The sequence below is a fragment of the Hemiscyllium ocellatum genome, chromosome 26, assembly GCF_020745735.1.
Source record: "Hemiscyllium ocellatum isolate sHemOce1 chromosome 26, sHemOce1.pat.X.cur, whole genome shotgun sequence".
Taxonomy (NCBI): Eukaryota; Metazoa; Chordata; class Chondrichthyes; order Orectolobiformes; family Hemiscylliidae; genus Hemiscyllium; species Hemiscyllium ocellatum.
The window spans coordinates 41,340,721-41,356,038 of NC_083426.1; the positions used below are offsets into that span (position 1 = coordinate 41,340,721).

General features: G+C 41.2%; 1 protein-coding gene across 1 annotated transcript in view; it reads left to right on the forward strand.

The window, feature by feature from the left end:
* The window catches only part of LOC132828277 (SAM pointed domain-containing Ets transcription factor), a 41,320-nt gene extending 30,102 nt beyond the window's left edge, over nucleotides 1-11,218 (forward strand). Inside the window, exons 3-5 of the mRNA XM_060845250.1 lie at nucleotides 3,031-3,078; nucleotides 9,235-9,375; nucleotides 11,040-11,218. Coding sequence (XP_060701233.1) covers nucleotides 3,031-3,078; nucleotides 9,235-9,375; nucleotides 11,040-11,218 — 368 coding nt within the window. The remainder of the gene's footprint in view (nucleotides 1-3,030; nucleotides 3,079-9,234; nucleotides 9,376-11,039) is intronic.
* Nucleotides 11,219-15,318: the final 4,100 nt, after the last annotated feature.

The window sequence follows — 15,318 nt, forward strand, 5'->3', positions numbered from 1 at the left end:
GACTGGATGGCCTTAACAGTGCAGCCTGGCTATAAGTAGCACTTGCCAGTTTTAAGTGGTGCTGGACCCACATGGGTAGCATCCTGACACATGAAGCCATGCATCAGCACATTGAATGCTAATGGCATGCCACTATCATTATAACGGGCAGGGAGCATGACTTTTGTCTGCTTCCTAAGTTACTTGTTAACAAGTTAATCATGCATTGCCATCTGTGGATCTATTTTCTAGGACAATCAAAGTTTAGCTGAAAGTCAGTATGTTGACTACTGATCATATCCATAAGCACCATTCATGCAATGAACTACTCAGTGTACGTAGCAACTATTGGACGTTTACTCTGCACGCTAACAGATTCGGTATTCATGATTTGGAGGTGCTGGTGTTGGACTGGGGTGGATCACCTGAAACCAGTGAAACCACCTGATGAAGAAAGCTAATGATTTCAAATAAACCTGTTGGACTATAACCTGTTGCTGTGTGATTCTTAACTAGATTCAATATTCAATACTGACAAGATTAGAGAAGTGCTGGAAAAGCACAGCAGATCAGGCAGCATTCGAGGAGCAGGAAAATTGATGTTTCGGGCAAAAGCCCTTAATTCAGTACTGACACTCAGGGCTGCACTCTGGTTTTTATTTTTTATGGTCTTATTGAGCTAAACAGTTCAGGTTACTTGACTATCAGGTTAATTTTCATGTCTCCTTACAATAGACATACACCAGACAAAGTTCAAAACTGAACAACTTCCTTGTCTACTGCTTATAATAGTCCAACAGAGCAGTTAACAAGCAGCAAAAAACCTATTCAGTATTTTCACATGAAGTAACATTTTAAAACTGTAAAACAAAGACATGACACTGAATGGAAAGGAAGAGGTGAGATGAAAGAATCATAGAATTGTTACAGTACAGATAGAAGTTGTTCAGACCATTGAGTGTGCATCAACCCTCCAAACAGCATCCTACCCAAACATAGCTCCTTACCTTGTGCCTGCATTTACCATGGCTAATTCACTTAGCCTGCACACTGTAGGGCAATTTAGCATGGCCAATCCACCTAACCTATACATTCGTGGACTGTGGGAGGAAACCCCACAGATACGAGGAGAACATGCAAACTCCACACAGACAAACATTCAAGGTTGGAATCAAACCCAGATGCCTGGTACTGTGAGGTTGAAGTCCAGAGCTTAGGTTCCAGGCAGCAGACCTGAATGAATTGTCATCAATGGTGGAGCTGTTAAAATCAGGGCATGCAAGAGACCAGAGTTGAGGGATTGCAGCCTTGTAGAAAGATCACTGAAACAGTGAGGTATAAGGCCATGGGCTATTTGAGACCAAGCATATGAATTTTAAAATCTGAACACCTCTGCAACTGGTGTCAATGCATTTCAGTGAGCATCTGGGTGCTGGGTGAGTGGATTTGGTTTGAGTTAGAGAGCTGCAGTAGTTTGTGGATTGGTTGAAGTTTATCGAACGTAGGAGATGGAAATGTCCAGTCTAGATCACAAGGTAGAAATGAAGGAGAGGTTTAGCAGCAGTTAGGTTGAGGCAGGGCCCAGCACACACAGTGAGAAATGGATGTGGACTGTTTTGATTGTCCGAGCAGAGGAAGAGTGAATCAGCAATGATGAGTCCTTGATGCCAAGTACAAAGTTCATAAGTGAGAAGACATCAGCGCTAGAAATGGCATTCAGGAAGAGTGAAAGTTGGAATATGGCATTATCCATCATGGTTCACTTTGGGAAGATCTAGCCATTATATTTTGTCAGTACTCCTAGGATGCTCGAAGGAGCTCAAAGAGTAATCCATAGACTATGTTCCTGCGTTCTTTTCTGAACACGTTGCATCAACATTCCCATTTCTCTGAAATCAGGGGTAGTTATTATCATTGCGATGCATCAGTGATAAGCAGCCAAGCTAATTCTGGGTATTAGATTAGATTAGATTAGACTTACAGTGTGGAAACAGGCCCTTCGGCCCAACAAGTCCACACCGACCCGCCGAAGCGCAACCCACCCATACCCCTACATTTACCCCTTACCTAACACTACGGGCAATTTAGCTTGGCCAATTCACCTGACCCGCACATCTTTGTGACTGTGGGAGGAAACCGGAGCACCCGGAGGAAACCCACGCAGACACGGGGAGAACGTGCAAACTCCACACAGTCAGTCGCCTGAGTCGGGAATTGAACCCGGGTCTACAGGCGCTGTGAGGCAGCAGTGCTAACCACTGTGCCACCGTGCCGCCCACTAGAGTTTGAGAAGGAGAGTCCCTCATGATAACCTCAAGCCGGTGATGGGAATCAGGAAGCTCCATTCCGAGAAAAGGTCAAGGAAGTTGGATTGTTTTTTTTCAAAACCAGTAAATGTCAAAATGATTTATCAATCTATCTATTTAATTAACATTTCCAAGCTCGTAGAAGAGATTACAAAATATAATTACAAATATAATAAACAGAGAAGGAAGAATAGATTATAATTTATGAGGTGCCAATGGTGTCCTCCTTAAGTGAGAATGTGTCTGGATCAAATCCAGCTCCAGAGTAGGTGTTGCCCTCTTTGACTTTTTGTCTTTTGAGTCAGACAAGGCTCCATTTGCTTGGAGCAGTGATACTATGACATCATTCGAAAAACAGCAGGGGTGTTCTCCTTGCTGTCCTGCCACGTGCAGCTCTCAGATGGAAATCGCTCAAACAGACTGATCATTTACCTCAGTGCTGCTTGTGATTCATTCTCTGTGTGCATGGTGGCTGTGGTTGCCACTTTACAACAGGGTCTACACTTCAAATATAGTTCATTAGCTCCAAAATGGTTTAAGACATTCCAAAGTCATGAAATATATTCTATTAAATGAATGTTTTTCTATTTTTCTACAAAGTGGAGGGGAGCTGTGGACTATGAATATTAAAGGGGATGAAATATATTTGACAAGGACTATTAAAGGGAAGGAGAGAATAAATATTGAAGAGAATGGAAGATATTGATTGGTGGATATTAAAACACAGTGCTTTTGTATTTTTCAGCTGCCTGGATGAAAGAGAAGTCATCACCAGGAGATAACAGATATAATGGCAACATGCTGCTCACGACATCTGAACGTTCTATCTGTATGTAAACTCTTCTTATATTCATTCAATTTGAGATATGCAATGCAATTGTAGCTGTGCAGGAACACTTGCAGGGAGGCCATGGCTCGGGCTGCAACTACAAAACGTAACTAGTTGGGGAACAAATGTGTGAATTATCATCTGATCAGTTTTGATCCAGTTCATTCTGCAGAGGGTTTCTCTACAGATACCCTACACTAACAGCTTGATGCAGTAACTTCTGTGGAGTGCTCTGTGCTGGAAGTGTTATGGCAAGAAGTCTTTCGTTTTAAATTTCTTATTTTACTACAAAATAAGAAAAGAAAACAATGTTTCATAAAGATTGTCCCGTTGAGGATGTTCCATATTTGCCATGGATTGAGATCACAGCTCAGCTGTAATCTTATAGAATGCTGAACAGACTTGAGGGGCTCTGCTTATATTCCTGTGGCCCAGGGAAGGAGCGGAACTGCAACATCCCTAAACAATAACTATCCAGAAAAGCCTGTGTGAAAGGCAGCCACTAGTTGCATAGAACCTCACTCTCTAACATGAAATTGGCACAGTGGCTCAGTGGTTAGCACTGCTACTTCACAACACCAGGAACCTGGGTTTGATTCCACCCTCAGGTGACTGTCTGTGTGAAGTTTGCACATTCTCCCTGTGTCTGTGTGGGTTTCCTCCCACAACAGAAAGATGCGCAGGTTAGGTGGGTTGACTTTGCCTAATTACCCATAGTGTCCAGGGATGTGCAGGTTGGGTGGATTTGCTGTGGGAAATGCAGGGTGATGGGGTGGGTCTGGGTAGAATGCTCTTCACAGAATCAGTGTGGTTTCAATGGGCTGAATGGCCTGCTTCCACACCGTAAGGATTCTGTCATTTTAATTCAAGCATAAGTACTCAATACTGCAATATACAACCATTGCTGAGTTTGAATGTTGCGTTCAGTCACGGGCATCACTGAAGAAGAACTGTATGACTGTAGTTTGTGGCCTCCCTGCAATATATTTATGTTAAGTTTCACGTTATGTGTTGCAGTAAAATTGCACTCTTCAAGAATATTATAGAGGTTTATAAAATCACAAGGGGGCTAAATAGAGTGAATAATCAAGCTCTTTTTCCTAGGCTGGGTGAGTCCAAAACTAGAGGGCATTGGTTAAAAGTAGAGGGAAAAGATTTAAAGAGGATGGTACATGTATGGAATATGCTGCCAGAGGAAGTGGTGGAGGCTGGTACAATTACAACATTTAAAAAGCATCTGGTTAGATACATGAATAGGGAAAGGGTTAGAGGGGTATGGGCTAAATGCTGGCAAATGGGATTAGGTCAGATTGTGATGTCTGCTTGATACAGATAAGTTGGACTTAAGTATCTGTTTCCATGTTGTATGGCTCTATAATGCATCCATATACATCTTCGTGTTAGGTGGAACAGACACATTCATATATATTAGCTGTGTTATGACTATTGATTTGTTTTATCTAGTTATTTTAACAACTCAACCAAAACCAATATAGTTCTGACAAAATCCCGTGCTGCCTCTTGGACCTGGGGAGGACGTATAAATAGCTTGGATCAGGAGGGGCATGGTCTCTCAGTTGGGGGTCTGTGAAAGGGTACTGTCAATACCCAGAGGAAGAAATCCCACACGAATAGGCTTCCATAGAATGTGATCTTACAAGAAGAATAAGTTAGATAAAGATTGAAAATGGTTCTTATCAATTTGCTGCTATTTTCTAATTTAACTCTCTACTCTCTATGTCTTCCTGCGGTATGTATTATATTCGTTTGGAACGTGATCTATGTGAAGGTCTTTGCTGGTGGTGTTTGCGCTGATCATTGATGGCTGCACAATGGTGACTGGCTCTCCACTGTTCCTTTCTTATTGTGATTTCCAAACCTTTACTTTCTGCCTTTCTTTAAATACAAGGCAGGAACTTAACACTTGATAGCTATGGACCTTGCAGCACTAACATGTGTGTCATTGTCCCAATCCCAATTTAAGATCTCAGAAGCAGTGGGGTCTCATGTCCATTTACTGTGCCTCAGACACGTGGTCCTTGCCCATTGTGTGCCTGTGCTCTAGTTACCTAATGAACAGCAGCATTCACAGCAACCATATAGATTTGTCCAGTAATCCTGACGCTCCTCACAGTCCATGGAAAAAAAAGATATGAGATAATTGCATGTAAAGAGAAGTCTTTTTCTAACCAAGCACTTTGATCATCAACCTCTTAGAAGGAACTAGGATTAACAAGTCTTTACAAAGTACTCAGGTGAAAGGATTCTCTGTTTTTTTTTCCTGGACTATACAATGTTGTTACTGAAAGCAGTTCCAACTTTGATGTGCTGCTGTACTTTAAATGATTCTTTGTCCTCACCAAGACCTATATTCCGGTCCACGATGGTTCGATGGTTAGCACTGCTGCCTCACAGTAACGTGGACCCCAGATTCAATTCCACCCTTGGGTGACTGTGTGGTGTTTGCACATGCTCCGAGTGTCTGTGTGGGTTTCCTTCGGGTGCCTTGGTTTCCTCCCACAATCTAAAGATTTGTTGGCGTGGTAGTTTAGCCATGGGAGATGCAGGGTTAGAAGGCTAGGGTATTGGGTCTGGCTGAAATGGTCTTCGGAGGGTCAGTATGGACTTGGTGGACAGAAGGGCTTGCTTGAAGCTGAGGGATTCTATGAAGTACTTTCCCTTAAAAAACAATAAGACAGTGATGCTGATAGGGAGAGACTGTCATTTATTCAACCCTGAAGAAAACTGAGTACTCAACTTGCAGTACACTCTCTCTTTTGCTGAACTGTGTCTTTCTCCCTCTCACAACTATACCTCCTCAACCTCCACCAAGAGAGTTAAGAATAAAGAAAGGAGACACAAAATGTCAATGACTGTTCTGGAATGCTGTACTTCAACCTTTCCATTTTCCTTCTCTCTCCTTCAACTCTTTTCTTGCTATTGCTCAGCATTTGCCTTTGCCCACGTGAAATAGTTGTGGGTGGTAAAGGAGTAAAAGGAGTAAACAAAGTACAATGTGAGAGGCAATGGACATGCTCTCCATGAGATCTAACCTTGCTAATCAGTCTCCCATGTGGAACCTTGTCAAATGCCTTACTGAAGTCCATATAGATCACATCTACTGCTCTGCCCTCATCTATCTTCTTTGTTACTTCATCAAAAAACTCAATCAAGTTTGTGAGACATGATTTCCCACGCACAAAGCCATGTTGACTATCCCGAATCAGTCCTTGCCTTTCCAAATACATGTACATCCTGTCCCTCAGGATTCCCTCCAACAACTTGCCCACCACTGAGGTCAGGCTCACCGGTGTATAGTTCCCTGGCTTGTCTTTACCGCCCTTCTTAAACAGTGGCACCACATTTGCCAACCTCCAGTCTTCCAGCACCTCACCTGTTACTATCGATGATACAAATATCTCAGCAAAAGGCACAGCAATCACTTCTCTAGCTTCCCACAGAGATCTCGGGTACACCTGATCAGGTCTCAGGGATTTATCCACCTTTAACCGTTTCCAAGACATCCAGCACTTCCTCCTCTGTAATCTGGGCATTTTGCAAGATGTCACCATCTATTTCGCTACAGTCTATATCTTCCATATCCTTTTCCACAGTAAATACTGATGCAAAATATTCATTTAATATCTCCCCCATTTCTGTGGCTCCACACAAAGGCCGCCTTACTGATCTTTGAGGGGCCCTTATCTCTCCCTAGTTACCCTTTTCTCCGTAATATATTTGTAAAACCCCTTTGGATTCTCCTTAATTCTATTTGCCAAAGCTATCTCATGTCCCCGTTTTGCCCTCCTGATTTCCCTCTTAAGTATACTCCTACTTTCTTTATACTCTTCTAAGGATTCACTCGATCTATCCTGTCTGTACCTGACATATGCTTCCTTGTTTTTCTTAACCAAACTCTCAATTTCTTTAGTCATCCAGCATTCCCTACACCTCCCAGCCTTCCCTTTCACCCTGATAGGAATATACTTACTCTGGATTCTTGTTATCTCATTTCTGAAGGCTTCCCATTTTCCAGCCGTCCCTTTACCTGCGAACATCTGCCTCCAATCAGCTTTCGAAAGTTCTTGCCTAATACCGTCAAAATTGGCCTTTCTCCAATTTAGAACTTTAACTTTTGGATCTGGTCTATCCTTTTCCATCACTATTTTAATATGAATAGAATTATGGTCGCTGGCCCCAAAGTGCTCCCCCACTGACACCTCAGTCACCTGCCCTGCCTTATTTCTCAAGAGTAGGTCAAGTTTTGCACCTTCTCTAGTAGCTACATCCACATACTGAATCAGAAAATTGTCTTGTACACACTTAAGAAATTCCTCTCCATCTAAACCTTTAACACTATGGCAGTCCCAGTTGATGTTTGGAAAGTTAAAATCCCCTACCATAACTACCTATTATTCTTACAGATAGGTGAGATCTCCTTACAAGCTTGTTTCTCAATTTCCCTCTGACTATTGGTGGGGTCCATAATACAATCCCAATAAGGTGATCATCCCTTTCTTATTTTTCAGTTCCACCCAAATAAATTCCCTGGATGTATTTCCAGGAATATCCTCCCTTAGTATAGCTGTAATACTATCCCTTATCAAAAATGCCACTCCCCCTCCTCTTTTGCCTCCCCTTCTGCCCTTTCTGTAGCATTTGTATCCAGGAACATTCAGCTGCCAGTCCTGCCCATCCCTGAGCCATGTTTCCATAATTGCTATGATATCCCAGTCCCATGTTCCTAACCATGCCCTGAGTTCATCTGCCTTCTCTGTTAGGCCCCTTGCATTGAAATAAATGCAGTTTAATTTATTAGTCCTACCTTGTCCCTGCCTGCCCTGACTGCTTGACTCACTTCTGTTCTCAGCTGTACCGTCTCAGATTGATCTCTTTCCTCACTATCTCCCTGGGTCTCACCCCCCATCTTACTATTTTAAATCCTCCCAAGCAGTTCTAGCAAATTTCCCTGCCAGTATATTAGTCACCTTCCAATTTAGGTGCAATCCGTCCTTCTTGTACAGGTCACGTCTACCCCAAAAGAGATTCCAATGAGCCAAAAATGTGAATCCTTCTCCCATACACCAGCTCCTCAGCCATGCATTCATCTGCTCTATCCTCCTATTCCTGCCCTCACTAGCTCAGAGCACTGGGAGTAATCCAGATATTACTACCCTTAAGGACCGCCTTTTTAAATTTCTATCTAACTCTCTGTAATCTCCCTTCAGAGTCACAACCTTTTCCCTTCCAATATCGTTGTTTCCAATGTGTCCAATGACCTCCTGCTGGCCCCTCTCCCCAGTGAGAACATTCTGCACCCTCTCTGAGACACCCTTGATCCTGGCACCAGGGAAACAACACACCATTCTGCTTTTTCTCTGCTAGCCACAGAAACATCTGTCTGTACCTCTGACTACAGAATCCTCTAAAACAATTAATCTCTTGGAATCCAATGTACCCCTTGTTGCATTAAAGCCAATCTCAATACCAGAAACTTGGTTGTTGGTGCTACGTTCCCCTGAGAATCCATCACCCCCTACATTTTCCAAAACAGCATACCTGTTTGAAATGGATATATCTACAAAAGACTCCTGCTCTAGCTGCCTCCCTCTCTTACCCTTCCTGGAGTTAACCCATCTATGTGACTGTATCTGAGATATCCCCCCCTTTCTATAACTGCCGTCCATCATGTACTGTTGCTGTTGCAAATTCCTCATCGCTTCTATCTGTCTCTCCAACCGATCCATTTGATCTGATAAGATTCGCATCCAACAGCATTTACGGCAGATATAATCCACAGTAACCCTTAAACTCTCTTTAAACTCCGACATCTGACAAGAAGTACATCTCACTGCAAAGGCCATTTTTGCTCCTTCACAATATACAGACCCTCTTCATTTCCTTTTTCTTCCATCCACCTATCTTGAATACTAACTATAGAACAGTAAGAAAGTATTAACTCTGAAAATGATTACCAAAACATTCTCAAAATTCAGCCTCTCTGTGCTAAGATCACTTTACAATTCATTTTATATTGACTGCCACTTCATAGGCGCTGTCCAATGATTGAACAATGAATAAGTAAAAGTGACAATGACAATCTGTGGTTGCTCTCACCAGGCAGTGATGAAGGATGGATGGACACAGAAGCAGACTCCTCCTGTTCTGGTCAACCAATTCACCTTTGGCAATTCCTGAAGGAACTGTTGCTGAAGCCACACAACTATGGTCGATTCATTCGCTGGCTGAACAAAGAGAAAGGTCAGTCTCAAGCTGTGCTTTTAGTCCTGTTGCAATGTGTGAAGCAATGCTTGACAGTTCTGTGTAACTGCAAAATGTCTAAACAACTGCGTGCAGGACAATTCATTAATGGGGCAGTCAATTTGTGTACAGCAGGATTCCACAAATAAGGTCATGCAGCATGGAAACAGATCCTTCGGTCCAACTCATCAATGCCAAGTTTCTCAAACTAAATTAGCCCCAGTTGCCTGTACTTGGCCCATATCCTTCTAATTCTTTTCTATTCATGTACCTATCTAAATGTTGTAATTGTACCTGCATCTACCACTTCAGCTGGTAGTTCATTCCACATGCACATCACTCTCTGTTTGCAAATGTTGCCCCTCAGGGCCCTTTTAGAATCTTTCTCCGATTACCTTAAAATTATTCCCTCTAGTTTTGAAGTCCCCAACCCTTGGGAAAAGAGTTTTGTTATTCTCCTTATCTATGTCCGTCATGATTTTATAAACTTCTATAAGGTCACCCCTCAACCTCCTGTGCTTCAGTTAAAAAGGTCCCAGCCTATCCAGCCCCTCCTTATAACTCAAACCCTTCAATCCTAGTAACATTCTTGAAAATCTTTTCTGCACCTTCTTCAATTTGATAATATCCTTCCTATGGCAGGGAGACCAGAACGGTACACAGTGCTCCAGAAGTGGCCTCACCAACATCCTGTACCATCACAGCGTGATGTCCCAACTCATAAACTTAATGGTCTGAGCAATGAAAGGAAGTGTTCCAAATGTTTTCTTTACCACTCTGTCTACCTGTGATGAAACTTTCAATGAACTATGTACCTGAACCCCTAGGTCTCTCTGTTCTCCAACACTCCCCAGGTCTGTACCATTAACTGTGTAAGTCCTGCCCTTGTTCATCTTACCAAAATGCGACATCGCACATTTATCTAAATTAAACTCCATCTGCCACTCCTCATCCCCGTGGTTCAATTGATTGAGATCACTTTGTTATATTACATAACTTTCCTCACTGTCTACTAAACCACCAATTTTAGAGTCTTCTGCAAACACACTAACCATGATTTCTGTATACTCATCCAAATCATTTACATAAATGACGAACAGCAGACTCAGCACCGATCCGTGCGGAATATCACTGGTCACAGGCCTCTCATCTGGGAAACAACCCTCCACCACCACCTTCTGTCTCCTACCATCAAGCCAATTATTTATCCACTTGGCAAGTTCTCCCTGAATCTCATGTGATCTAACTTTACAAACCAGTCTACTATGTGGAACCTTGTCAAAAGCACAGCAGGTCAGGCAGCAACTGAGGAGAAGGAGAATCAACGTTTCAGGCAGGTGTTCCTGGTGAAGGGCTTTTGTCTGAAACATTGATTCTCCTGGTCCTCGGATGCTGCCTGACCTGCTATGCTTTTCCAGCACCACACTCTCAACACAAATGCTGCCTTTCCAATGATGCATACATGGGAAGTTAGCAGTTGTCTGGCACATTAAAGTTGTGCTGTCCCAGTTACAGCCCCAGAGCAGTTCACACCAGAACCACATTTGAACTTTGATAATGGAAAGGAAAGCATTTTAACCTAGGTTCTTTAGTATACTTAATGCTGAAAAAAAGTTAGCTACCACTAATGAGCAGAAACCTTGTTCACCTTGTTCTTGACGTAGGTATATTTAAGATTGAAGATTCTGCACAGGTCGCTCGGCTATGGGGAATCCGGAAGAACCGACCAGCAATGAACTATGACAAGCTAAGCCGTTCTATCCGACAATATTATAAAAAGGGGATTATTCGGAAGCCTGATGTATCACAGCGTTTGGTGTACCAGTTTGTACACCCTGTGTGAGGAGAGGAAAGGAAGATTCAGAGACTTAGTGATGTTCACACCCCGAACAGGTGACTGGAAATGTCTGAACATCAAAGGCCCGATGCTTGCCTGAAGATTCAGGATGTGTTTTGCATGCACACTGCCTGCCTGTATTTGCATTTCACAACTCCTTTCAGATTGGTTTTCAATTTATTCTGGTGGTCAGAACATGCCTTTTTTATTGGCCGCACCCCCAGATTGGATTCACTAATTGTGAAATCTAGTAGCGCATTAAAACCCTGAAGTCATGTGACCACATCTGAACCTTATTTTCTTTCTCACCACCTAGGTCCTGTTCTATGATTTGACCATTTCAGTGGCCCACATGGTTTTTTCAGTAGCCTGAGGCTTCACCTTGAGATCTGTCCAGGATTTTATTTCTGCCTTTAATAATGATCCTGCATAATTTAAAATATAATCAAGGCATATGTGTCATTTTATTGGTTATCACTAGGGTAGGCACAGGAGATTCAGGGAGTGTGGCCTAGACAGTGGAGAGGGTCAGGAGAGTAATTAGATTTCTGTCTTCAGAAAAAGTCTTTAAAGATTTATTGAAAACCAAATATCTCACCAATGTAGCCACAGTGGCTCCTTAAACTAGTTTCTGTAACACGCCATGCATGGGATTATAGTAGTTCATCACACTTAATGTTTCACCCTTTGCTCTTCCTATTTCTATCAATGAGAGAGAGTAACAATGTCTGTTGCACATTCTTAGTGCCTAGAATTGAACAGGTGCCTATATAGGCTGATATTAATTTTGTGTGAGTGTGTTGGTTAAAATTGGGCCTGTACACTCTACTGCACAAGAAAAGACCATTGGCCCCAATTAGACTATGTCAAATGTTGCTCCCTCCCCTCACCCAGCTCCAATCTCATTATTCATCCAGCCTTATGAACATATCCTTCTATTCCTTTCTCCTTTGCATTTATCTAGCTCTCTTTTAAATAAGGTAAAAACAATGACTGCAGGTGCTGGAAACCTTTATTCCTGATGAAGGGCTTTTGCCCGAAACGTTGATTTCGCTGCTCCTTGGATGTTGCCTGAACTGCTGTGCTCTTCCAGCACCACTAATCCAGAATCTCTTTTAAATATGCAGACTAACTTTACTTCTTGTGATAGCATGTTCCTATCACTTTTTAGAATAAAGCATTTTCTCCCAAATTCCCTTTGAATTGTTTTATGAGTCTCATTTTTATAACATCTCATTTTATGCATATTTTTTATAAATGCATTCAACTATCCGGGGCCTATTCACTGGGATTTCCTCTATAAACTCTTCTGTCTGTCTCACTCACTTTTCCTGAATACATCTCTGCAGAACCTACCTTTATGACTAAGCTTTTGGCCAACTATTATTGCCTAATGTGGCTTAACATTAAATTCTGATTTCTAACATTCCACTGTAGCACATTGGCATGATTTATTAAAGTTGATATACACATATAAGTTTTTTTTTAACTAACTCTTTCATATCCTTATAGCCCTCTATTGCATACCTAGACTCCTCAATGTCTTTGTCCCATTCAAATGTTTCTTGTACAAAGGTATGTGGCCTCTCTATTCTTCCTAACACAATATATCACCTCACACTTATCAACATTTGGCAATTACATGCCCATTCAGTGAGCTTTTGTAATTTGTTGCAGTCTTCCTCAGTATTAACTTTAATGCCCAATTTACTACCATGTAAAAATTTTGGAATTGCACTTTCCAATTCCCAAGTCCAAATGTTAGCAAAAACATTGGTCTTGATGCCTATCCCCTTGGAACAACACTGTCCACCTTTTGTAAGTCGAATAGTGACCTTTAACTCCCATTTCTGAGCCATAGCTAGCTTGTTATTATCTTTATCAGATCTTTATCTGCTAACTACATATGACCTGATCATAGTCGTAAGTCCACAGTATGGGTAACTTGTGAGATTTGGAAACCAAATACATCACATTATAACATTACCCTTGTCTACTCTTTGTATTACTTCAGTCAGCTTGGTCAAATATGACAACTATTTCTGGTGTTTTGCTGTTACATCTTTGAGTGAAGATTCTATTAGCTTTCATTCACCTCTGTTAAACGAGCTACGTTTTAATTCCCAAGGCCTATTTTTAAATCTGTATATAAAGCCATGACACTGATTATCAGGCTCTGATGTTCTGCAATCATAAGAAAGTTCTTGGGTAAGTTATGTCTGAAATCTGAAATGTTGTGAAATACAGCAGCTTTCCTCACTCTTACAATGGAGAACAAATCACTCGAGCAAGACTAAACGTATCTGAATGTTTACCTGCTTCCAAATATGGTCATAAAGAAATGTCGCCATGTCCATGAGCAAGGCAGATGCATATTCCCAGCTAAAGAGAGAAGTTCAAGTACCAAATTTGACAGAATTTATATAATGAAAAATAATATTGTAAGTAGGCAAATTGTATAGATGTCCCATGGCTAATCCACCTCACCCGCACATCTTTAGACTATGGGAGGAAACGAGGGCACCCAGAGGAAACCTGTCACACCAAGATTTAGATTCCTAAATTTCCTCATTACAGCAAGGCTTAATCTAGGGTGTGGTCCATATGACGTATTAACATAAAATGCTCCATTTATCACGTTTTTGAAGTATATCAAATATAACATCATGCAGGTTAATGTAAAAAAAAGGCATGGCTTTGGACAAAAACTCATTTCTGTCTGAAGGTGATGCCAGTGAAACTAACTCATAACATCCGCTGAACCTGCCCACCTCCCCCTTCTCTTGACTGACCCAGAAAGTTGGGTCCACTGCAATAGTTTCTAAGAGATCCACCATCACTATTTCTACTGACTGACAACAAGACCATGAGAATGCAGGGAAATTGTTACGTGTGCACATTCATTTCTTTCCAATTGGAGATCAAATTATCAGGGCAAGCTGCCTCTACAACATCAATAAATTAGATTCTTTAATAGAAAAATTAAATTTAAAAAAATCAAATCAAAACATGCCAGAATAATCTGCAATGATATTAGACTCATTGTTGATTGAGATGGAGTTTCATGATCTCAACAACTGTGAGGGAAGACCTCTTGCTGTGGTTTCTAAACACATAATTTTCCGTCACAATTAGGTCAATAATGGACCTTTACCAGTTCTAGTTCACATTTTTCTGCATTGATACAGTTTGCTACAGAACAATGACTAAGCCTACTTTTGGCCATATCAGTCAACTGAGTAGGGCTAAAATAACCTTCATTTGACCATCATCTACATTCATGAAGTCTAATGGAGTTTAAGGTAGTTGATAAAGTGTGAGTGAATGCTGTCTAAAAGTAACCTGTGGAGTGTTTGGATCTTACTAAATTGTCCCTGACACTTGGTCACGTAGTTATGACATTAAACAATGTTAGTTAAGGGGAGAAAATGATTAAAGGAGAATCTAATCATGTTTGAAATGATAGTGAAATATAATTGGTCTAACTCCCAGCACAGACTTAGAGATCATTTTGCTCTGAACTGCTGCTGGTTATCTTGACCAGAGTCTGTCAGAGGAGTCTATTACTGAACACTGTCAGGATAAATTGTATATAAATACTGTTCACATTCCAGTGGGGGGAGTTACTGTTCACACTGCCTAAATACTGCTTTTTTTCTGAAAACAGGTTAATTTTTTTAAAAAGACACTCACTATTCATCTTGTAATTTTTCTGCACTTCAGGCTAATATGGAGACTGCAAAAACTTTATTTATGTGGTTTTAACTAAAGACAATGTTTGTGTAGCATTATAGCTAAAAATAGCTTAAAGTGATTATCAATTTTCCTACTTTGTACTTGGGTGAAATTGAACGGGTGGCTAACGATGGAGTGGTAAATAATTGAAATGTTTACACAAATTGGAAGGCAAAATTTTCGATGCTTTCCAATTAATGCCTATTGAGAACGATATGTAAATTTAGTGGACTCTGAACTGCACCTAATCCATGTTTGATATTTTCACTGGTTACAAAATGTACAATTGATACCTTCCCTGCAATCTGCTCCCCTCGTCTATGATTAACAACCTATACCCTAACCCTGTAATAAATATGTTTCAGTTCTTT